This window comes from Thalia democratica, chromosome 7, assembly GCF_965202585.1.
Source record: "Thalia democratica chromosome 7, ktThaDemo2.hap1.1, whole genome shotgun sequence".
NCBI lineage: Eukaryota > Metazoa > Chordata > Thaliacea > Salpida > Salpidae > Thalia > Thalia democratica.
In genome coordinates this window covers 17,584,885-17,610,033 of record NC_139171.1, presented here as the reverse complement: position 1 = coordinate 17,610,033, position 25,149 = coordinate 17,584,885, and the positions used below count along the sequence as shown (strand labels likewise).

At 23.7% G+C, this 25,149-nt stretch overlaps 1 protein-coding gene across 1 annotated transcript; it reads left to right on the top strand.

Annotated features, from left to right (window-relative positions):
- Window positions 1-2,024: 2,024 nt before the first annotated feature.
- LOC145841150 (uncharacterized) lies at window positions 2,025-6,157 on the top strand. The gene is made up of 4 exons (XM_082948521.1): window positions 2,025-2,032; window positions 4,851-4,908; window positions 5,181-5,308; window positions 5,914-6,157. The coding sequence occupies exons 1-4, from the start codon at window positions 2,025-2,027 to the stop codon at window positions 6,155-6,157; spliced, it is 438 nt and encodes a 145-aa protein (XP_082804647.1).
- Window positions 6,158-25,149: the final 18,992 nt, after the last annotated feature.

Sequence of the window (25,149 nt, the reverse complement as noted above, 5' to 3'; positions counted from 1 at the left end):
TAATTCCAATAACACAAAAACTTCCATATTTGAAAAATTAAAACGCATATAAACGATAAAAAAGATTTAAACAGGTTTTGTTTTCATTTATAGAATTTAAATTAAAGTTTTTTACATTTTAATTAAAAGTTATAAAAAAGTGTTAAAGTTCAATAAACAAAACAATAAAGTTTTTTTAAATCAAACAAATAAAGTCTGTGGTATAAAATGATAAAACAATTTTTAGGTAATCGGAAACTTTTTCTCCGAAATTATTTTTAATAAACAAATACATCTATCTCCTAAATGCAATTTAGTTAACAACTTGTTTAAAGTTTGAACTTTTGTATTATAGGGTTTGGCAGGCTAAAGGTAAAATTTGAGCTTGAAACATCTTCTCGGGCCGCAGTTTTAGTTTTAATCAGTCTGATACATGAGTTAGTCTTAGTTTTAAATATACCTACAGGGCTTACTATTAAAAGGTAAATTTACGAATTTTGTCTTAGTAAATTAACTATCTATCTAACAAGCTAATATCTTTTCGCTTAGCAACTTAACTACTTAAATACCACCTAGCACCGAAACAAGCAAGCACAAAACGTAATTTTAGCCACCTTTTAAATGGTCTTATATTTTCTTGTTAAAGAATCTTTTTTTAACTCGAATAAAGTCCTTTCGTACTAAATGTTTACTAACTTTCAACATATGATAAAACTTCAATTTTCTAAATCAATAAACTAAATTAGATAAGTGAACTAAAAAAGAATTTACTTGTATTGTAAAAGAGATAGGCTAGCTTCAAAAATTTACGTTTAATTTTTTCAGTAAGCTGTTTATTTTTCAAACAGAGCCACATTTTGAGAAAAGAAAGTCGCCTAAGAAATGTAACCTGAGTACTTTAAAAGTTAGAATAAAACTCATTAAGGCTAGTTAAAATGAATAATGATAATCAAGTACTAATATCATGATTATTACTATTACATAAGTACTTAACTACTTAGCTAGAAGAAAGTAAAATTAAAAGTAAAATTAAAAACAAGGAGCTTATGTAGATTAGCTTTAGAATTGCAATATATAAGTTTTGAGCTAGATTGATTTTCAACACAAAAACTAATTTAAAGTATTCTTGTTCTTCAAGAATGTTAAACTAACCTAAATGTTTGACAACCCTATATAGTATAAAACTAGAACAAAATTCTGATAAAATAATACACACGGGCTACATAATTACCTTTCGCGGGCCGTATCTCTTTAAAAATAAAAACATGCTCGCGGGCCGCAGATTAGAGTTTTATATTGTTTATACGCAAATTGTTTTCAACGAAAAATTTTGAGCTGGACGTTTGTGTTAATGACGTAGTTTAAGCCATAAAAAACGCATTGTAATTCTAAATCAGCAGTTTAAATATTGTATGTTACAATTATAATATACTGAAAAAAGTATATGTTCAACTTTAAATTATAAGGTCGTTTAAGATTTTTAAGACACTAATATTTATTTGTAATAAATCTCGGTAAAAAAAAAGTTGATTATAAAAGTTTTATAAGCTTAGCTAAAATATTATTCCTACAACATCTTTAAAACTAAACAAAATATATTTTTTTACATTTATTAAGAACATGAATTGAACAAGTTAACTGTTACTCTTTAAATATTAAACAATTAAACATTGATTAAAATGTGGTATTATTTCTAACTTTCCACTTAGTTAGTAATTAATAATTAAAAAGTGATTTGTTTTAGAACCATTAATCTGTTAACTGTTTTGTATAACTTGCGAAAAAGTATTGTTTGATTTCTCAAAATTTGAATTTAAAATCTCTTTTAGTTTAATACTAAATAAAAGGATCTAATGAATTTTTTACTAATTATATTTCATTTAAAAACTAAAAGTCTAGATTGTAGACTGTTTTTTTTGCTTGTTTAATAAGTTTGCTTTAAGTAATCACCTAGTTAAACAAAAGTGTGTGAACAATAAATCATAGAAAGTTTCTTTTAAAAATATAATCTTAACCAAACAAAATTTTCATGAACATAAGATTGTATGACAAGGTTAGACATATTTTATTACGGCTATACCGTATAACATATACTTTTCGGTATACCTTACACTATTAAGTTTCAAGTAAGCAAATAAAAAACTTACTACCATAGTGTTACACAACAACGAGTATATACTCTAAAAATTGGTTTGTTTTAATTTCTCAAAACATAATCAAATTTTTAAAACATTTATTTTTGATTTCATAATGTTTAAAAATTTGGTTCACATAAAATTTTAGCAGTGCATCCTTTTTCGTTATAGTTTATTTAATCACTTATTTAAAAATAAAATTTTAACACAGTTTAGTTTGATTGATATAACTAACTTATTTTAACTCCTTTATTAAAAACACACAATAACTTTTGTTTACTAGATAAACTTTTAAAAGTATATAACAGCTTATATTCTAATATAAATTATATAGCATAATACGTTGCTTTCAAACGTATATACTAGTCCTGATTAAAAAAGTTGAGGACAAAATTCCTAAATGCGGAATAAAAAAGTATTAACACATCTAAAATTATTTTAAATTTAGAAGATTTAAAAGTGTTACAATTATTAATCGTAAAATTCATATTTAAAGATAAACTACGCGAGTAGTAAGTCTCAAATCGTGAAAAAGCAATGTATTTTTCTGAAAATTTAGCTGTTATTTTTTCAAACTTACATTATTTCCATTCTAATGCACTGAGGCTTATTGTTGAGAAGATGCAACAGCTGACTTACTAAAAAGTATGAACATAAATTTCAAATTCAGCAAGTTTAGTGTTAGTTTCAAAGTTTAGTTCTCCATTCGCTTTATCACAGTTTGTCAAACGATGAAAAAAGAAGTTAGAAGTGGCTGTAAGAAGTTCACAAAATCAGAAAAAAAAAGTCGTGTAAGCTGCAAAAAAAAAAAGTAAATTTGTTATAGACAAAGTTGATAAATGTCTTAAAACATCAACAAATAACTAATCAATGTATAGATTTTTTTTGAAAAGCAGAAAGAAATATTCTTTGGCTTTTATACTTGAGTTGAAATACACATTGATGAAGACCTTACTTTCGAAATGAAATAACTGTTATCCCACTTAATTAGCAGAGCTTTTATCAAAAAATAAAATCAAAACATTCTTATTTATTCGAAGAAACTTCAGTACTGTGTGAGCTACACTTTTTCTTTTTTTTAATTCTTACTTAAAACTGACAATTATTACTCTTATTGTGTTATAGTTTCACATTGGCAACTACTCGAAAAAACAAATAGTTTAAACAGTTAACTGTTGTTATTGTGGTTAATTATCTCTTTTTAAATCCTTTGGCAAGCTTAATTTTAAGTTTATTAAAATTAAAACATATCATAGCATAAGTAATCTTAAGTATAAAAATGTTAAACATGTATTTGAGTTAATATAAGACGTCTTTGAATATTTTTATATAGTTCAAATTTTTTACATTGTTTTGTTTGAATTTTGTTTTATAATTCATTTAAAATCAAGCTTTTATCTTTGTTAAATATTTTGTATAACGTTGATCAATTGTAAAGAAAAAATATTTATAATGATATCAAAGTTGATAATTAAAACAAAAAGAAAAACTGTTCTCCTTTTTATAAGCTACAAATTAATAAATACATAAATCTTTTCGTTTTAAAAATTAGTTAAATAAAGTTTTACAACTACTTAATTTTAATATAGTTATAATTGCTTATACATTTAAAACAAGTAGGTTTTAGTTTTTTTTTTAATAAATCTTAAGTAAGGTTAAATTAATTTTCATCAAATACTCGTTAAACAATTCAAACTGTCACCAAACAGAACTAGAAGTTTGTCTTAGAATTTTCGATGATATTAATACTTAAAATCACTTCTCAAAATCCATAGAACTTTATGCTGACTAATTAGTTTTGTGTGTGAAATTTGATTTATTCTCAAAACCCTCTTGTTTAAATTTTATTTTTAATTTAACACCAACAAGTCATATTAGATTTAATGTTTAATTTAGTTTCCAATTCTCAAACTCAATTTATATGAACTTTAAAGTCAACAAAAACAAATAATAAGTATTAAGTTTTTTTTTCTCACTTTTCACTTAGCACTACTTTATACTCGGTCACCATGACTTGGTTTTTTACTTAAAAAAACACCTGAAAAAAAGGAACATTAATTTCTATATAAAAGTAAAATTTTAGTTTGAACTACAGTTGTTTTTGTCAAGTCACAACACTCATTTAAGATAAGTTACCGAGCAAGTCAAAAAACAAGTCATGGTAAGTTTTATTTACTGCTATAAAACTTGTTCGAGGTCATAACTTGTAAAGTAATTATTCTTTTACTTTTACAAAATTTTTTACTCATCATTGTATTATCAGTTAATTGAACGACAATAAAGACAGTTAAAATGTTTGGTGTTAGGACCCGATGCATAAAGAATATAATTGTAAACTCTCTATACTGATCAACATAAACTACCTTAAATAACCGTAAAATAAAATAAAAATATTTTAAACTTACCTTTATTTTAACTTAGTGTTTTTATTAAATCAAAACTAAAATTTTTACACTTAAGAAAGTTGTTTGAATTTTAATTACTTAACTTAAATATATAAAAGTTGTTTAAATTAGTTCGTTTTGTACCAAAACAAACTAAAAAGCCACATGCCTTGCTTAAAAAGCACTAGAAACATCAATTTTTTTTTTCAGAAACTAGTTTTCGTCGCAATATCTCTCATTGTTTTTATTTTGGAATTCACTGAAATTGTCTGCAGCAATCCTTCAAACAGGTATAAAAAATCTAGTATACATTTTAAAGACTGTATTTTATACCTATACAAATAAATTTCAGAATTCATGCAAAGTATTCGAGAATCAACAGGAGGAATAACAACGTTAACAAACAAATAGTAAGTTGGTACTAAAGTAGTTTAGATTACAAAAAAAAAAATAAAAACTTGATTTTTTAATGTTCGTTAAGACTTTTGTAAAATTAGGAAAACTTAAGGCTATTTTTGTTTATAATTAATTAAGAAACAAGACTATTTGAATTAAAAAATATTAAGTTACAAATAATATTAGCTATTATTATAATTTATAAGTACGTTTTAGCAAAATGTGGTTATTTGCAGTTTTTTTATTACAAAGTTGTAAATGTTTTATTTTAAAAAAATCTGTAAAGGAAGAAATATGTAAAAAAGACGGTAAAACGTGTCCTTATTCAAATTATTTTATTGAAGAACAATGGCAAGGTTCTAGTTATTACAGACTTCCAATAAATAAAAGAAGTTCTTCACCTTGGTCATACTAGTAAGTTTGTTTTAGTACTGAACTAAAATTCTATGTTAGTTATCAGTCTAAAGTTGAAACTATTTTGTCTTGTTTTTGTTCAAACACTTGTTTTATTTGTAAATTAATTGTGTCACATTTCAGTTTAAATGAATATAGACTTTATTAAAAGTTGAGTGTTCAATTGGTACCTCTTAATCTTGAAACAAAAGTTTAAACCAGGGTTTCCTTATCTCAGTTTCATAATAGCCCATTGTAAAACCACTATCGCACAACCCTGTCACTCTTTATCGCCCCTTACTATTCAATTTTCTATTCACTTTTTCAATTCCTCACTTACTATTGCCAATTTTGTGGATAATCTGGTTTAAACTGTTGTATATATTTTTGTTTAACTTATCGCTATTATTTTTGTTTTGATGCTTTTTTGTGTCTGATGAGCAACTATGCAAAAAAAGAAGGGCGTTATACAAAAAAATAATAATAAATTGGTGTATGTATATATACCCTTATTGAGTTTTAAAGGTTGTTAAAGCAAAATAATGTTTAATTTGCAACAGGTACTGAATTTAGTTTAAAATTTAGTTAAATTTATAACATTAATAAATTCGTCAGTAATTTTTCAGTTACGACTACGACTATGATAGGATTCCGATCAGGATACAAATGGCTTGTTGTAACTGCAGAAATTGCGTTGAAAGGGACAGTTTTGGCTCGTTTATGAAGGACAGCAACAGAAGGTACTCTTTCCAGGTGACAGTACCCATGGATGTGAAGAAAAGAAGCCTTGCTAATGGCAGAGAAGCTTGGATAACGACCAGTTTAAACGTTCCGGTTGGCTGCACATGCAGTGTAGCATCGATGATGTGATTTTCAATTTTTAAACAAGTTTTGAGTTTAGTTTTATCGTTTTGCTTTTATAGGTTACGCAACAATTTTTGAACCTTTTTTCGTTTTATTTTTCGAAAAAAATATTGTAAAAGTTAAATGAAATAAAACAAACAATTTAATTAGGCATGTTTATAAAAACTAGCAAAACTCAAAACAAACTTAAGCTGTGAAAACTTTAATTAAAAGTTTCATGAAGAAATGAAAAAAATCAGAAATTATATTCAACTCTTAAACTTTTTAAAATAATTATATTTCAGTTTTGTTATATTTTAAACCAACAATTATAACTTAGTTTGCGTTTTATGCACTTTTTGTTTTTAAAATTTTTTTCAAACTACAATATTTTGCAAAATGTTTTTGTATTAATTTATCTAGTTTTTTTACACTGCTATATTTAAATTATTATTGGTAATAAATATCTTTTATTGAGTATTTAAAACCGTTTTTATTATATACATAAACATTTATATTTTTTATTATGACTTTTTCAAAATAAGATTAAAAAAGATTTATGTTTCTTAACTATTTTTGAAAAAAAAACGTAATTACAAACGGTTTACAATTTCTTGTTGCTTTTAAAACACAATACAAAAAACAAAAAGGAACTAATAAAACCCTGCATTTTAAAATTTTATAATAAAAGTTTAAACATGGAGAGACTAAAAGCATAAAGTGCAAAAGAAGTCGATGTCTATGGAAAATACCAAGCATAAAATTTAAAGGAGCCTGTGAATTTTTTTAAAATAATATTTCTAACTTCTTCTAAAAATTTTAATAAGTAAAAACTATCTTTTCGTGTTAAGTGCGATTATACGGAGATCAATAAAACCAATCAATTTTAAACTGTAAGTCAACTTAACTAGCAAGCTATTGAATTATACTTACGATGGCTACTATTTTATGCGGAAATCATAAAATTTAGACCAACAAAACTTACATTTTAAGTTTGCTGATTTGACTGAAGCTTTGTTTTCCAAAATAATAAAAATCCTTTCTATTTAATGTAATTTTTTTAATATTAAATTTTAAACTATGTTTTGATAAAAACTTCTTTAAAGTGTAGTTGTTAAATAATTTCATTTTCAAAGAATATTGATAAAGCTTAAAGAATTACTAGTTATGAAAACTTAAAACATTAACTTTTGACAAAAACTTTAGCTTTAATGACAAAAATTTTATTTCAAGTACACTTACAAACGTTCTTTTCTTTAAATAAACATATACAAACTAAACTTTAATAACTGAACACGTTTATTTAAATTTTACAATAAGTAAACAGATATTTGAAGAAGAAAAGCAAAATAAAAACAATAGAAGCGTAATTAAAGCAAATGTAGTTATTTAAAAACGACTTTTTTAGCGTTTACAATAAAAATAAAGTATAAAAGTATTTAAATTATCTACAATACTTAGTTTATATATTACCTTATAAAATTTACTTATGTTTTTTATTGCTAGTACGACTAACTAAATATACTTAGATTTTTATATAAAACTTTTGAGCACAAGTTGCTTTAATATAGTAAGTTTGTTACGGAAGATTTTGTTGAGCTGTTGCTCACAGTACAGCTTTAGTGTTTAAATTAAATTTTTAGTTGTTATAAACTAACAAAAGCTTACAAACAATTACTAGTGTAATTTTGACGCAACTAAGTAGTGTTCAAAGCTTAATGCTACACAACGTTTAGAAATGACTAATAGTAAACCTTTTGTTGTTTTTGTTTTTTATAAAAATCTAATAGTTTTATGATCCAAGTGGTATCATCGAAGCTTTTTTTCAACTTTAGCTTGTTTCACGCAGCATAAAATTCCAGACTCTAAAAGACTTTCGCAAATACTTTTATTTAAACCATATGTTTAACCATATTTTAATTATGGATGTTTTGTATTCTGCAAAGAACTATAAAAGCAATTAGATTATGTGATATCTTGGTTTAAATTTATTGAATAGTTGAACAATACTGCTGTTGTATGTTTTTTTGTTGATTTCGTATAAAATGAATTTTAGTATATTGCTAGTTTTTAACATATGTTTTTGATAGGCTTAAAATACTAAAGATAGTTAGTTTGTTTAGTTTTTACTAATTGTGCTTATTATTAATAATTTTAGTTTTGTTATATAAAAGTATATTTTATAAACTAATAGGGTCTTTAATTGTTTTAAAGGGGGTTTTTAATTGTTTTCAATAGGCACATTTAAGATTTTGTTACGATTATGTTTTTATTTGTTTAAAAAATTTTTAAGTTTTGGATATAACACAACTGTATTTTATTAAATTACCACTTGGACTAACTATAATTTAATCTAAAATGAAAAAGAATACTGTATAAACTCATCATAGTATAAAACAATAATGTTTTATATTGCTAAATTCTTAAATAACAAAAAACTTATTTTATAATATATTTTTAGTTTTTAATCAGTTTAGTAATTAGCATGTTTCGATTAATAGCTATAAAAATGGTTATTGTAACAGTTTCAATATAATCTTATTTAGCAGATAAGTAGAAATAATGTTTATTTAATTTAACTTAGGACTAATGTATTTCAACATATACCTAAATACAAAAGTATGTTTACCAAAACTAACAAAAAAAAAAAAAAAAACAATTTTTGTATCTTTTAATCAAGTAAATTCTTTTAATTATAGTTAAAAAGAATTGTTAGAAATAAGATATTTTATAGACTGTTTGAAGGTCTACTACATACTATGTCATTAAAAAAGATTTACTATGGTAATATAATAACTACTGAAACATAAGGTTTTTACGAATTTATACATCATCTAATTAATAATGTAACTTGTTTTAAATCAAACAATTTAAAGTTCTCGACTTAAATGTCTTTAAGGAGATTTATATCCAATATTTATTTCAACAGTATATTACAAACAAAACAATGTTTCACTCCTATACTTGCATATAGGAGTGAAACATTGTTTTGTTTGTAATAAACTGTTGAAATAAATATTGGATCATCTAATTAAGAAAATTTCAAATCCATTTAAAAGCAGTTATAAATGCAGGTATTTTTCTATATTATGATAAAGTAAAACGATTTAGTTTTACTTCTGAATAAATTTTAATTTCTGGTATAGGATAACTTTGAGACCAACTAGAAAACGTTAAATCTATTTTACATCAAACAAATTTAACAGTTATTTTTTACGTAAAATGTAAATTATCCTTGCAAAACTTAATTTATCTCTTACTGTCATATAACAAAAATAACTTACAATAGGTTTCAAAAGAAAATAGTCTTTGGTAAAATTCATTATTCCTATAAAAAATCACATGTTCATTAAAAATACGTAATTATCATTGATTTCACTAACTTAATTAAGTAAGAAGTTTGAAAAAAAGCGTTCTGAACGAAAATTTAACTTGGTTAACTAGTTTATTAATGAAAACCTATTTTAAAATATATTTAGAAATACTAAACTTTAAGCTATAATGATTAAGTGATGTTTATAAAAAAAATTTAAAAATAATGATATATTTTGTTACACGTATACAGTTTTTGAAAAATTGAAGATTTAGACATATTTCATTAGCTCAATTAACTTATCAATAAAAAATTTGCATAAACTATCAAACTTTCAAGAACTCAGTTATAAGTAGTAAAAAGCTTTCTCTTTCTTGTTATTTTTAAAGCAAAATAAACACATTAAATTGAAACATGATAAGTTTGAGTTTTCTAAGTATAAACATGTAATTTTTTTAGTTAAGGTTTTTTTTAGAAAATCCCTGTTTGATTTATTAATTTTCAGGCTTTAGTCAAAAACGATGTTTAAAAAATTTATAAATTAACTATATAAAATAATACAGTGCTTATTCACTTATCCGGACTTGTTAGGCAAAATTTTTATGTAAATATGTCCGGATAACCAAAATTCAGAATAAGTACAAAATATCTTTTTTTCATATAATAATTTAACTTCTGCATTTAAAGCAATGTATAATAAAAGTGTTATGGTAAAAACAAATACATAGTAACTGCGGAAAGTTGTTAAACAAAAATAAACAGATATAAAGTAAAACGAAAAACTTTGACTAAGTTTGAAGTCTATTTAACGGAAACATATGTAAGAATTTTTATTAAAATAAGAAAAAATAGACGTTTGTTTTAAAATTTTCTCACGTTTTTCAGAATTTATAAAATCAATTAAAATTTTCTTACAGCATGAAAGCTTAAATATTTGTATCATACAAAAATTTTAGTGTATATTATTGAAAAGTTTTTTAATTTCTTCTGACCGAAACTGTCCGGATAAGTGAACGTCCGGATAAGTGAATGAGCACTGTATATATAAAATTAAAGCTGAATTAAAATTAAAAAATTTCTTACGTTGTTTTTGACCTAAAATCTTCTATGTTTCTTTTTTTTCTTTCCTTAAATATTAAACTGATTATCATTAACATTTAAATATTTGCTTTGGATTTCTATATTTATTTTTCATTATTAAGCTTTTCATTCTTAATTGGTTTAAATTATTTTTTTTTCATCGTTAGATAAAGCAACAAATGAGTAATTACTTAACTACAGCCCGTAGCTTACTTAAAAAGCTTAACTGTTTAGTCTAAATTATTAATGTGACGTTAATAGTTACAACAGGTCTCCCAAAGTATGCCAAGTGGCCCCTTGGGAGTCATGAGCAGTAAAGGAGCCACAGGGGGTCATGAGGTCATAATTTGAAACTTACACTAGATATTTTGGAGTTGCTGATAAAGAGCTAAAAAAAAATTTAGAGTTTTTAATAGTATATTTTTACTAATCGTATTAGAGGGGGCCATAGAATTTTAAATTTCTTTGAAATGGGGCCTTTTTAAAAAAAGTTTTGGAAACCCTGATCTACAACTTAAAGGTTTTTATATTTTTTTAAGCAAAAGATTCAGCGAACTTTTATCAATAACCGTTTTGTTTTTAGTTTCAGTCACGATTACAAACTTATAATCTTGTCGTTTGCTCAAATTTAAATCTCAAAGAGTAATTGTAAATACTAAAAAATGTAAGTGTTTAGTTTGTTGGAAATGCATTTTGCCTTTATATACTAGTCAATCTTAATATTATGCATTTGATGTACAGTTAGATCGAATTTGCTTTGTAAAATTGATTAACCTTTTAAAACTGATAGCTAACGAAATAAGCTGAAGTTTTGGAAACTGTTAAAAGCTTTATGATAAAAAAACTAATGAAAGGAATAAATAAATAAAGCTAGCTGAAATGACATTTTACGTTTTATTAATCGAAGTTTTTTTTCTACCAATCAGTAGCAGCTTAACAAATTTGCATCTTGTTTAAAATTAGAAAAGTTTTAATATAAAACAAATAGCATTTTATTAATCAAACAATATCAGTAAAATCTGTTTGTAAAACTTTTATTTATTTATTTTTTTAAATTGATAGTACTGTAACCAAAAAGTTGAATATAATTTGCAGAACTTCTTTTTAAGTTATAAAAGTTGAAAACTAATTTTCAACTTATTAATTAAATTATTATTTATTTATTAGTTCTTGAATTCGACGTTTTCAATAATTTTATAGTATAACTGAGGTATTTTTTTAATTAATAAAACTTGAGGTTTTTGTAGATTTCACTCGTTTTTGTAAATTTTTTAAATAAACTATATCTTTTTAGGTCTAAGTTTTTAAATATTTTTTTTAATCTAAGTTTGTAATGATTATCTGTGACAATAGAAAAAACAACATTTAGTTTTTTTAAACCTTTTACTCAATTAAGAACTTGAAACCATAGAAAAGGTAGTTTTTAAGTTTCAAGTTATTAACAGTTCTAGAAACTTCAAAAATTTATCTTTACTTATTTTTGTTGCTTGTCTTTTGTTTAAATTTCCTATGGTTTAATGTAAAGGTCCAATGTTTGATAATAAACAACAATTAAAATAATTTGATTTAACCTCTTATTTATTACTGTTTTGAAATCAATATCAAGTTCATAGCATTAAAAGTATAATGATAACTTTCTAATAATTTGACTGATATTGTATTTTTATTGATAAACTATATTCGTCTAAGATTTCTTCTAAATTTGTCTTTATCCTCTCAGTTATATTAAAGCCTTTAATAAATTCAAGAAGTTAACAATAAAAAATAACGCAATTTGTACAACCCAGTTTTTTTCTTTTCACTTGTTAGCCAGACCTACTCTTTTATGTACTGATTAGTAATTTGGACAAAACTTATAAACTAAAATGTTATTTAAAAATAATGACTACTAAACTAGAGTAAACGAATTCTAAAGTAGTTGACAGTTAAAAGTATATTAACGCTCAGTTAAGTTATTAGAATATCTTATGTAATCAAATAAAATGATAAGCTCGATAATTTAAATGTAACTAAAAATTTTTAATTGACAAAGTGGGCCTGTTTTCTTAAAAAAACCATTATTGATAATTATGGTGCAGGGTTAAAAAAAACCATTGAGACTAAAGCTTATTTTTATAGTTGTATTTTGCCATCGCGGTTTTTAAAAAGAAAAATACTTAAGTAGTACTTGTAAACAAAAGCTAATAAATTGTTTTAATGTTAAATTATTATTTTTCTAAGCTTAGTCTTTACAGAACTAAAAGTATAATTCATGAAGGTAACACTGATGTATGTAAGAGTATAAATTTAACTTTTGTAGTAAAATATTAAAAAAAGATTTCGTTTTAAATACTACTATAAGCTTTTTTTCTAAGTTTTTGTGAAGAACAAGTAGTAAAGTAATAATCCACTATAAACAATGTTGTAGAACCTTAACTATTAAAATAATTTACACAAAGTGAAGAAATTTTTCTATAAGTGTATAAAAGTGGATTTAATAAAATGAAGTATATATAAATGAAAAAAACTATTGAACGTAGCATTTATATGAAACAAAAAGGTTTATTAAAAGGAAAAACATTAGGAAAAATTCCAAAAAACAATCTAAATACAAACAACACTATTCATAGAAATCTAAAAGCTTTTTAAAATTTTATGCTTTGTTTTGACCTTTTTATTAATTTAACTTGAAATTTAATTTTTAAATAATAGTTTTTTTAAGCTTTATTAAAAGCTTTGTTTGTTTAAAAATTTCTACGTAGTTAGCTTTTTGTGTAAATAAATTAGTAAAAACACATTTAATAATTTTCAGATAAAGCAAACAAATGTTTATGAACACTGTTGGCTTTATTTATCGATAATGCATTGCATCAAATTCACATCATTGATGCTACACTACATGTGCAGCCAACCGGAACGTCCAAACTGGTCGTTATCCAAACTTCACTGCCATTAGCAAGGCTTCTTTTCTTCACATCCATAGGTACTGTCACCTGAAAAGAGTACCTTCTGTTGCTGTCCTTCATAAACGATCCAAAACTGTCCCTTTCAACGCAATTTCTGCAGTTACAACAAGCCATCTGTATCCTGACTGGAATCCTATCATAGTCGTAATCGTAACTGAAATAAACGAATTCATAATTATTTTAAACATAATAGAAATTAACTAATTACAGAAGATTTAATAATGTATAATTTATTCTTTTCATAGTTTTCTAAACACGTTAAACTTATTTAAATTATATTTAAAACTTTACTTTAAAGATTAAGACATAGTTTTATTTTAATATTAAAACAAACATACTAGTAGGACCAAGGTGAAGAACTTCTTTTATTTATTGGAAGTCTGTAATAACTAGACCCTTGCCATTGTTCTTCTATGAAATAATTTGAATAAGGACACATTTCACCGTCTTTTTTGCACATTTCTTCCTTTATAGAACGTTTTTATTATTGTATATTATTTTCTGTACATTGCTAAATACTTATTCTATAATCATAAAACTATATACCTATTCTTACAACTATCATTAATTAACGTTTCTTTATTTGTCTTTTTTTATCAAAATTTCATATATTCTAAAACGTAATAAAGATATAGAACTAATCAGTATCTCTTAATAAAAATAATAGGAAAACTCAATAAACATAAGCAATTTTTTTAAGTTTTCGGTCACCTATACACATAACAAATATTGGAAAATATCATTATATATTAATCCTTAAGTTATTATTTTGTTTGAAATCTAATATTGCGTTCTAGTCTTTAGAAAAAATGTTTCAACGAATTACTTGTCTTTTTTAGCAATAGTCATATATCATTTGTCTACTTAAACGATGCCTAATTCTTTTTGAATTTAAATAAAATATAAAACTAAGGGGTGTTTTTTATTAATAACAATAGTGAAAAAACTTAAAAATTACAAACAGATTTTTTAAATTTTAAGTCATCTGTATACACTATAAATGCAAATGTTGCGTTAGTATTACTATTTAATTATTTGTAATATTATACAATCTAGTATCAACTTACTTTTCCTTGGTTATTATTAAGTCTTCTTCTGTTGATTCTTGGGTGTTGAGCATTAATTCTGTAAAACTTATTATATTAGTTTTTCTATTTATTTTTGTATAGAGTTTGATAACATCTGAAGCGCCCTACAAAGCGAAACGTTGTTCTATAGAAAAATTACTTTAAATATAAAATATGTACTAATTTTAGTCTACATTAAAATATATAATTATTGGTATTTTACCTATTTAATGGATTGCTGTGTACAACTTTACTAAACTCCACTAGTAAGATCGACAACAAAATGATGGTAGTGATAAACTTCTATAAAAAATTGTAGTAAAAAGTTTTAATATCAAAATAGTTAATTGAAAGTAAAAATTCTAAAATCATACTACTAAGTGATTACACCTTTGTATTTTCATTTTGTTATAATATCAACAAATAGTTTAAAAAATTCAAAACCATTACTCAGTTATACTGGAAATGTTTATACTTAAAAAAATTGTTATTTGAAAACTAAATCATAAGTATAAGTGACCTTTTTTTTAATTGAGAAAGTATACTTTAAAATTTCAAATAAATAACTATCTAATTTTGTGCATACAACACAATACGAAGCAATTTGATTTCGTGCAGTTTTCATAAAATATTTTTAACCTACCATGGCTGTTTTGCAGTTTGTTCAATAAAATATCTTCAACAAGTGTAATAAACTATTAAGGAAACAAGTTTACTTCTAGATAAAAAATCAATCTTATATACAATTTTTACTTTTTTTTCCATATCTGTTTTTGATTGTGTAATTTACAGTTCAAATTATATTTTAAAGTTGTTATCTATTTTCTTGTTTACTTTAAGTTATTTAGTTATTTATTTAAACCTAATGTTACCCTATAGCTATAAAACCAGACACTCTTTGTGTAAACTTTAGAAGCACGACTTGTTTGTTTAAATTTTCAACTAATTTATTTATGTCATAAAGTTTGGAGAAAAATAAATTGGCAAATAATACTTGTTTGGTTAGTATGAATATCTTTTGAATATCAGAAATAAGAAGAACATGACACAGCTATAAGAAATCAAATTGTTAAATGTTAACTTAAACTCCGTTTGCAAAGAAATTGGAGTATCTTATATTTATCAAGTATTCAATTCGAATAATTAACAATATTGATTAATTTAATATTCAAAAAAAGTTTTGATTTCTTCATTCGAATAATTGATAAAACTGTAGGTTGTTACGACAAGAAAAACTAAAACCAAAGTTTTACTTGTTTTTCATGTAATTCAAAATTGCTACTAGAGCTTAAAACAAAGCTGACAATGTAAAATGAACCAAGCTAGTTTTCAAAGCTTTCATGACTTATTGACATTTTCATTGACTCAAACGTCTATTAAAACTAAAACACAAAATTATAAAATAAGAACCAATGCATTTAATACATAGGAAAAGAGCTAATAACTAAACTAAAAATAAAACAAATATATACTATAAAAATCAAACATAAATCTCTATTTTTTTTTATGTAAATTTTAAATATTAATTTTAGAAAATTTAAAGTTCAATTTTTAAAAAAGTATACAAATATAAACTAACCATACAAGACAATAGCAAACTAATAAAAATGGTAAATACAAAAATAGTTCATGAGCTTACTAAATGGATACGGCTTAATTTGTTTTTAAATTTTTTTCATGTAGTAAATCATACGTACAAACTTAAATCTTGCTTTAAAAAAACAATTTCTTCATACTATTGATTTAGTTGTATATAAAATACATTTGTTTTCTCAATTAGATATTTAAATAATTGATAGTATAAACTTTAATTACTTAATATTTTAACTTTTTTTTTGATTTTTTTTATAAACTTTATAAACAAAAACTAGGTTTCTTGCTCTAAAAATTAACAATGTCAAAAGTTTTCAGACACTTTTCATACTTAATCAAAATAACTTTTAGTAAATCAAAACTACTTTTAATAAACTCTACTTATAATGTTAATTTGTGCAAATTATAGGTTATTAACTACCTCAAAAAATTTAGGTTATTAATTACCATATTACCAGTTACATAAAAATTTTATGCGTTAATAAAGTAGGAAAAATTCTTAAGACATTCATTTAAATTAAAATAAACAAGGCAAAATCTATAAATATGTATAATAATAGAAATTACACAACATAGATAGACTCGATTAACGGAAGCTGCTTGTATAAACTTACAAAAGTTTACTGTTTATAAATAGAAATTTCAGTTATTATGTTTCATTTTACTACGTAAATAAGTATTTGTTTCAAATGAGAATTTTATTTTGTAAAGCTAGTTTATGTCTTTTGTTTTAGCTAAAAAAAGGATTGTAAATGTAATTCATTCTAGATCTTTTAATAAATTTTAAGCTAGTCATAATGTAACAAAGACATTTCAGTGTAAGTTACAATTATATTACCAAACACTAGTACAATTTTTTCTTTTATTTATTTATTATGAACTTATAAATGTACTTTACACTTTTCAAAAATTTTTAAAACTTCAATTTTTTAGGCTCGAAGACCGAAAAATGTTTTGTGCACCAGATTTTAATACCAAAAATTTTAACTGCATTTTTGTCGTTCAATAAACTAAACTAATATAGATATATATTTTCAAGTAAGTAAAATTTCAATTATTTTGTCTGTACTTGGTACATAACTGGTAACTTAAACATTTAAAATTTGAAACTTTTCAAATACAGTAAACTGCCAACTAGGTACACTTATAGAAATATACTAAAAGCCACTAAAGTTTACAAAATGGCTACTAAAGGGAAATCCTCTAAAAAGACTTAAACAATAAATAATAGACATATTTGTTAGTTATATATTAGAGGTCTTGATGATTTTTTTTAGTATATGCGTTTGTATGTAGATATTTATGTATGTATTTATATTTATATTTAACCTACAAAGTTTTTTTTTGTAAGTCTTGTATTTCTATTACTTTTAAATTTACATAGTACATATAACTACTTAAAAGTTTCAGACAAATAAATACTTTTGAAAACTTTGACCATGTTTTATTCAATTGTGTGAATAATTTTTTTTTAACTGTATGGACATTAATTTAGAAAGTTTTGCAAATGTGAACATGATTGTTCTGAATTTTCTTTAAAATAATAAATTGAATATACTTGTTTAAAATATTGTACTTTGTACTTTTCATTTGTTTTTGTTTTATTTAAAACTAATACAGTATAATTATCTGATATATATTACTTTTGCATTACTCATTTTAGATTTTTTTTTGTTTAATTTATAAAAAATTGCAATTTTAACTAGGCATTTTTCATTTAAAAGTGCGTACCATACTGGCACTTCGTACCTAGGAAGAGCGTACGTAGTTCTCTGGATACGATAGATGTTTTTTTTTATAACTTGGAAAACCTTTAGTAAAGTTTTTATACTAAAAGTGCAGCTATAAAAGTTAAAGACAGGTTTCGTAGAAATAAGTTTAAATTATTTTAATATATTGTTTAAACTATGTATTCATACTTTTCTTCCTAAAAACAATAATTTTAAAAAATATGAACAATTTTTGATTTATACAATTAACGACATGTAAATTGTTAATGTTCTGTGTGTGTGTCCTGCCAATCTATAAAAAAAATTGTCTTATTTTAGGTAAAAGGTTCTTCTCAAACCTTAGTAAATTTGTAAATAATTTCAAAGATGTCTAAACAAAGGAGTACGTTTTATATCTAACTACCGATTAAAGGGTTGGAAGTGGATAAAGTCAACAGTATGATCGGACCGAACTATAGCGCACTAAACAAAGATAAATGTAGTTTTAAAATAGTCAAATGGATTAAACTTTTTTATTAAGAAAAAAGTTTTGGTAACTAAACTATGGGTCGGCAGCCTTTTTAAAGTAGCGAAAAATTTTTTCTATAAACACTTACCCACGTTTGGCAATCTATAGAATATAGTGTTTTAGATGCCACAGCTATAATGCAATAGTTTATAGAACAAAAAAAAAGCGCATAAAAAGTTCGGACCAAGGACCTGGTGTACGAAAAAATCTTTCGGTTATCGAGTACACCAAGGATACCTTTTAACGTTTTGTCAAGGACAAGTTATCAAAGTTATGCTATGTAAAACCACAAACTTTAAAAAATAAGCTACCTGGTAGTAAAAAAAATGTTTATTTGCTCATCATTATTTAAACAAGCTCTTTACAGTTCAGTAATTCGAGCAATCTCTTTCAGATATAATAAGTAGTTATAGAGGATAAGTTTAAAAAATTGTTATTACAACGTCATAGTCTTATAACGTTTTATTAACAGAATATATTAAATAAAACTGAAAATACTTTATCTAGTTTCTTAGTTCTTAATTAATCTCACTTTTAAACAAATATTTCAAAACTTATTAAGAAAAGGTTTATTTTATAAAATAAAAACTATGCTAATATAACTTAAATTTATATAAAATAAAAACTTTTTAAGATCTTTATACAAGTTTACACTGATAAACTTCGGCCATAACTACCAAAATTAAACTCTCAACTCAAATTTCAAAGCAAAATTTTCAGAAGATATCAAATTTTAGTAAACAGTGCTAAAATATAGTGAGTACTTTGATCTAAATATCAAATTCGTATTTTTTAAAATTTATGAACTTAGTTTAACTAGTTTTATTTAATTAATTGCAACGATTTACGCGTTGAAATAATTTTTTGAGACTTTTTATTGTTAAGTTCCGTTACTTTGTTTTATTTTTAATTCAGTACGTTATGTTTTAAAGTATTTGAAGACTACTAAAAGGTAATTTAAAGTTTTGTACTGATCTAGTTTTTCTTTTGACTAGTGTATATACAGTGTTAAATAAAAAAACTTTTTTTTTTAGAATTTTGTTTGTGAAAGTTTTTTTTTTGTTTTTTACCACAATAAGTCACTTACCTAGATGAAAATGCTTAAACTACGAAATAAAAATAATTTTCATTTAGTACCAAATGAATACATCTTTACGGATATTTTAGTGTAGCCAACGGCTTGTTCTACTGTTTAATATAAAATAGTTATTACTTTGAAAGTAAACTGAGTAAATATTCTACAACTTTAATTTTGTTTAAATTATTTTTAAAGGCTCAATAAACAAGCTATTAACAAAGTTTTACCTCTAAGCGTTGAAAATATTAAACAATAAACGTAGTAATAGGCCCAATTAACCTTGTATTTTGATAAACAGTTATTCGAAAATGTACGAAAACTTTATGAAAGATATAACTTTATCTTAAATTAATTTTATAAAAATTAGCTGGATTTTTCAAAAATTGGAATTTTTTACAAACTTATAACAAACTAAACGAGTTGCGTTACCAATTTAAAATACTCATATTTTCATTTTAGTGAAAATCAGTAGTAACATACTTAAGAAACAAATTTCTTTAATTTGTTACTACTGATTTTCACTAAAATGAAAACATGAGTATTTTAAATTGGTAACGCAACTCGTTTAGTTTGTTATAAGTTTGTAAAAAAATTCCAATTTTTGAAAAGTCCAGCTAATTTTTATAAAATTAATTTAAGATAAAGTTATATCTTTCATGAAGCTTTCGTACATTTTCGAATAACTGTTTATCAAAATACAAGGTTAATTGTGCCTATTACTACGTTTATTGTTTAATATTTTCAACGCTTAGAGGAAAAACTTTGTTAATAGCTTGTTTATTGAGCCTTTAAAAATAATTTAAACAAAATTTAAGTTGTAGAATATTTACTCAGTTTACTTTCAAAGTAATAACTATTTTATATTAAACAGTAGAACAAGCCGTTGGCTACACTAAAATATCCGTAAAGATGTATTCATTTGGTACTAAATGAAATTTATTTTTATTTCGTAGTTTAAGCATTTTCATCTAGGTAAGTGGTTTATTGTGGTAAAAAACAAAAAAAAAACTTTCACAAACAAAATTCTAAAAAAAAAAAGTTTTTTTTATTTAATACTGTATATACACTAGTCAAAAGAAAAACTAGATCAGTACAAAACTTTAAATTACCTTTTAGTAGTCTTCAAATACTTTAAAACATAACGTACTGAATTAAAAATAAAACAAAGTAACGGAACTTAACAATAAAAAGTCTCAAAAAATTATTTCAACGCGTAAATCGTTGCAATTAATTAAATAAAACTAGTTAAACTAAGTTCATAAATTTTAAAAAATACGAATTTGATATTTAGATCAAAGTACTCACTATATTTTAGCACTGTTTACTAAAATTTGATATCTTCTGAAAATTTTGCTTTGAAATTTGAGTTGAGAGTTTAATTTTGGTAGTTATGGCCGAAGTTTATCAGTGTAAACTTGTATAAAGATCTTAAAAAGTTTTTTTATATAAATTTAAGTTATATTAGCATAGTTTTTATTTTATAAAATACACCTTTTCTTAATAAGTTTTGAAATATTTGTTAAAAAGTTAGATTAATTAAGAACTAATAAACCAGATAAAGTATTTTCAGTTTTATTTAATATATTCTGTTAATAAAACGTTATAAGACTATGACGTTGTAATAAGAATTTTTTAAACTTATCCTCTATAACTACTTATTATATCTGAAAGAGATTGCTCGAATTACTGAACTGTAAAGAGCTTGTTTAAATAATGATGAGCAAATAAACAATTTTTTACTACCAGGTAGCTAATTTTTTAAAGTTTGTGGCTTTACATAGCATGACTTTGATAACTTGTCCTTGACAAAACGTTAAAAGGTATCCTTGGTGTACTCGATAACCGAAAGATTTTTTCGTACACCAGGTCCTTGGTCCGAACTTTTTATGCGCTTTTTTTTTGTTCTATAAACTATTGTATTATAACTGTGGCATCTAAAACACTATATTCTATAGATTGCCAAACGTGGGTAAGTGTTTATAGAAAAAAGTTTCCGCTACTTTAAAAAGGCTGAAGACCCATAGTTTAGTTACCAAAACTTTTTTCTTAATAAAAAAGTTTAATCCATTTGACTAATTTAAAACTACATTTATCTTTGTTTAGTGCGCTATAGTTCGGTCCGAACATACTGTTGACTTTATCTACTTCCAACCCTTTAATCGGTAGTTAGATATAAAATGTACTCCTTTGTTTAGACATCTTTTACATCTTGAAATTATTTACAAATTTACTTAGGTTTGAGAAAAACCTTTTACCTAAAATAAGACAATTTTTTTATAGACTGGCAGGACACAAACACAAAACATTAACTATTTACTTGTCGTTAATTGTATAAATAAAAAATTGTTCATATTTTTTAAAGTTATTGTTTTCAGGAAGAAAATTTGAGTACATAGTTTAAACAATATATTAAGATAATTCAAACTTATTTATATGAAACCTGTCTTTAACTTTTATAGCTGCAATTTTAGTATAAAAACTTTACTAAAGGTTTTACAAGATATAAAATAAAACATCTACAGTATCCAGAGAACTAGGTACGCTCTTCCTAGGTACGAAGTGCCGGTATGGTACGCACTTTTAATTAAAAATGCCGTGTTAAAATTGTAATCTTTTATAAATAAAACAAAAAAAAAAATCTAAAAAGAGTAATGCAAAAGTAATATATATCAGATAAATTATACTGTATTAATTTTAAATAAAACAAAAACTAATGAACAGTACAAAGTACAATATTTTAAACAAGTATATTCAGTTTATTTTCTTAAATAAAATTAGAACAATCATGTTCACATTTGCAAATCTTTCTAATTTAATGTCCATACAGTTAAAAAAAAAAATTATTCACACAATTGAATAAAACATGGTCATAGTTTTCAGAAGTTTATCTGAAACTTTTAACTAGTTATATGTACTATATGAATTTTAAAAGTAATGGAAATAAAATATTTACAAAAAAAAAACTTTGTAGGTTAAATGTAAATATAAATACAAAAATAAATATCTACATACAAACGCATATACTAAATAAAACATCAAGACCTCTAATATATAACTAACAAATATGTCTAGTATTTATTGTTTAAGTCTTTTTAGGGGATTTCCCTTTAGTAGCCGTTTTGTAAACTTTAGTGGCTTTTAATATGTTTCTATAAGTGTACCTAGTTGGCAGTTTACTGTATTTGTAAAAATTCAAATTTTAAATATTGTTTAAAGTTACCAGTTATGTACCAAGTACAGACAAAATAATTAAAATTTTACTTACTTGAAAATATATATCTATATTAATGTAGTTTATTGAACGAAAAAAAATGCAGTTAAAATTTTTGGTATTAAAATCTGGTGCACAAAACATTTTTCGGTCATCGAGCCTAAAAAATTGAAGTTTTAAAAACTTTTGAAAAGTGTAAATTACATTTATAAGTTCATAATAAAAAATAAAAGAAAAACTTGTACTAGTGTTAGGTAATATAAGTGTAACTTACACTGAAATGTCTTTGTTACATTATGACTAGCTTTAAATTTATTAAGAAATCTAGAATGAATTACATTCACAATTCTTTTTATAGCAAAAACAAAAGCCATAAACTAGCTTTACAAAATAAAATTCTCATTTGAAACAAATACTTATTTATATAGTAAGATGAAACATAATAACTGAAATTTCTATTTATAAACAGTAAACTTTTGTAAGTTTATACAAGCAGCTTTCGTTAATCGAGTCTATCTATGTTGTGTAATTTTTATTATTACACATATTTATAGATTTTGCCTTGTTTATTTAATTTAAATGAATGTCTTAACAATTTTTCCTACTGTACCAACGCATAAAATTTTTATGTAACTGGTAATATGGTAATTAATAAACTAAATTTTTTGAGGTAGTTAATAACCTATAGTGTGCACAAATTAACATTATAAGTAGAGTTTATTAAAAGTAGTTTTGATTTACTGAAAATTATTTTGATTAAGTATAAAAAGTGTCTGTAAGTAAATATTTTGATTTACTAAAAGTTATTTTGATTAAGTATGAAAAGTGTCTGAAAACTTTTGACATTGTTAATTTTTAGAGCAAGAAACCTAGTTTCTGTTTATAAAGTTTATAAAAAAAATCAAAAAAAAAGTTAAAATATTAAGTAATTAAAGTTTATACTATCAATTATTTAAATATCTAATTGAGAAAACAAATGTATTTTATATACAACTAAATCAATAGTATGAAGAAATTGTTTTGTTAAAGTAAGATTTAAGTTTGTACGTATGATTTACTACAAGAAAAAAATTTAAAAACAAATTAAGCCGTATCCATTTAGTAAGCTCATGAACTATTTTTGTATTTACCATTTTTAGAAGTTTGCTATTGTCTTGTATGGTTAGTTTATATTTGTATACTTTTTTAAAAACTGAACTTTAAATTTTCTATAATTAACATTTACAATTTTCATAAAAAAATTAGAGATTTATGTTTGATTTTTATAGTATATATTTGTTTAATTTTTAGTTTAATTATTAGCTCTTTTCCTATGTATTAAATGCATTGGTTCTTATTTTATAATTTTGTGTTTTAGTTTTAATAGACGTTTGAGTCAAAGAAAACGTCAATAAATCATGAAAGCTTTGAAAACTAGCTTGGTTCATTTTACATTGTCAGCTTTGTTTTAAGCTCTAGTAGCAATTTTGAATTACATGAAAAACAAGTAAAACTTTGGTTTTAGTTTTTCTTGTCGTAACAACCTACAGTTTTATCAATTATTCGAATGAAGAAATCAAAACTTTGTTTGAATATTAAATTAATCAATATTGTAAATTACTCTAATTGAACACTTGATAAATAGAAGATACTCCAATTTCTTTGCAAACGGAGTTTAAGTTAACATTTAACAATTTGATTTCTTATAGCTGTGTCATGTTCTTCTTATTTCTGATATTCTATAGATATTCATACTAACCAAACAAGTATTATTTGCCAATTTATTTTTCTCCAAACTTTATGATATAAATAAATTAGTTGGAAATTTAAACAAACAAATCGTGCTTCTAAAGTTTACACAAAGAGTGTCTGGTTTTATAGCTATAGGGTACCATTAGGTTAAAATAAGTAACTAAATAACTTAAAGTAAACAAGAAAATAGATAACAACTTGAAAATATAACTTGAACTGTAAGTTACACAATCAAAAACAGAGATGGAAAAAAAAGTAAAAATTGTATATAAGATTGATTTTTTATCTAGAAGTAAACTTGTTTCGTTAATGGTATATTACACTTGTTGAAGATATTTTATTGAACACACTGCAAAACAGCCATGGTAGGTTAAAAATATTTTATGAAAACTGCACGAAATCAAATTGCTTCATATTGTGTTGTATGCACAAAATTAGATAGTTATTTATTTGAAATTTTGAAATATACTTTCTCAATTAAAAAAAAAGGTCACTTATACTTATGATTTAGTTTTCAAATAACAACTTTTTTAAGTATAAACATTTCCAGTATAACTGAGTAATGGTTTTGAATTTTTTAAACTATTTGTTGATATTATAACAAAATGAAAATACAAAGGTGTAATCACTTAGTAGTATGATTTTAGAATTTTTACTTTCAATTAACTATTTTGATATTAAAACTTTTTACTACAATTTTTTATAGAAGTTTATCACTACCATCATTTTGTTGTCGATCTTACTAGTGGAGTTTAGTAAAGTT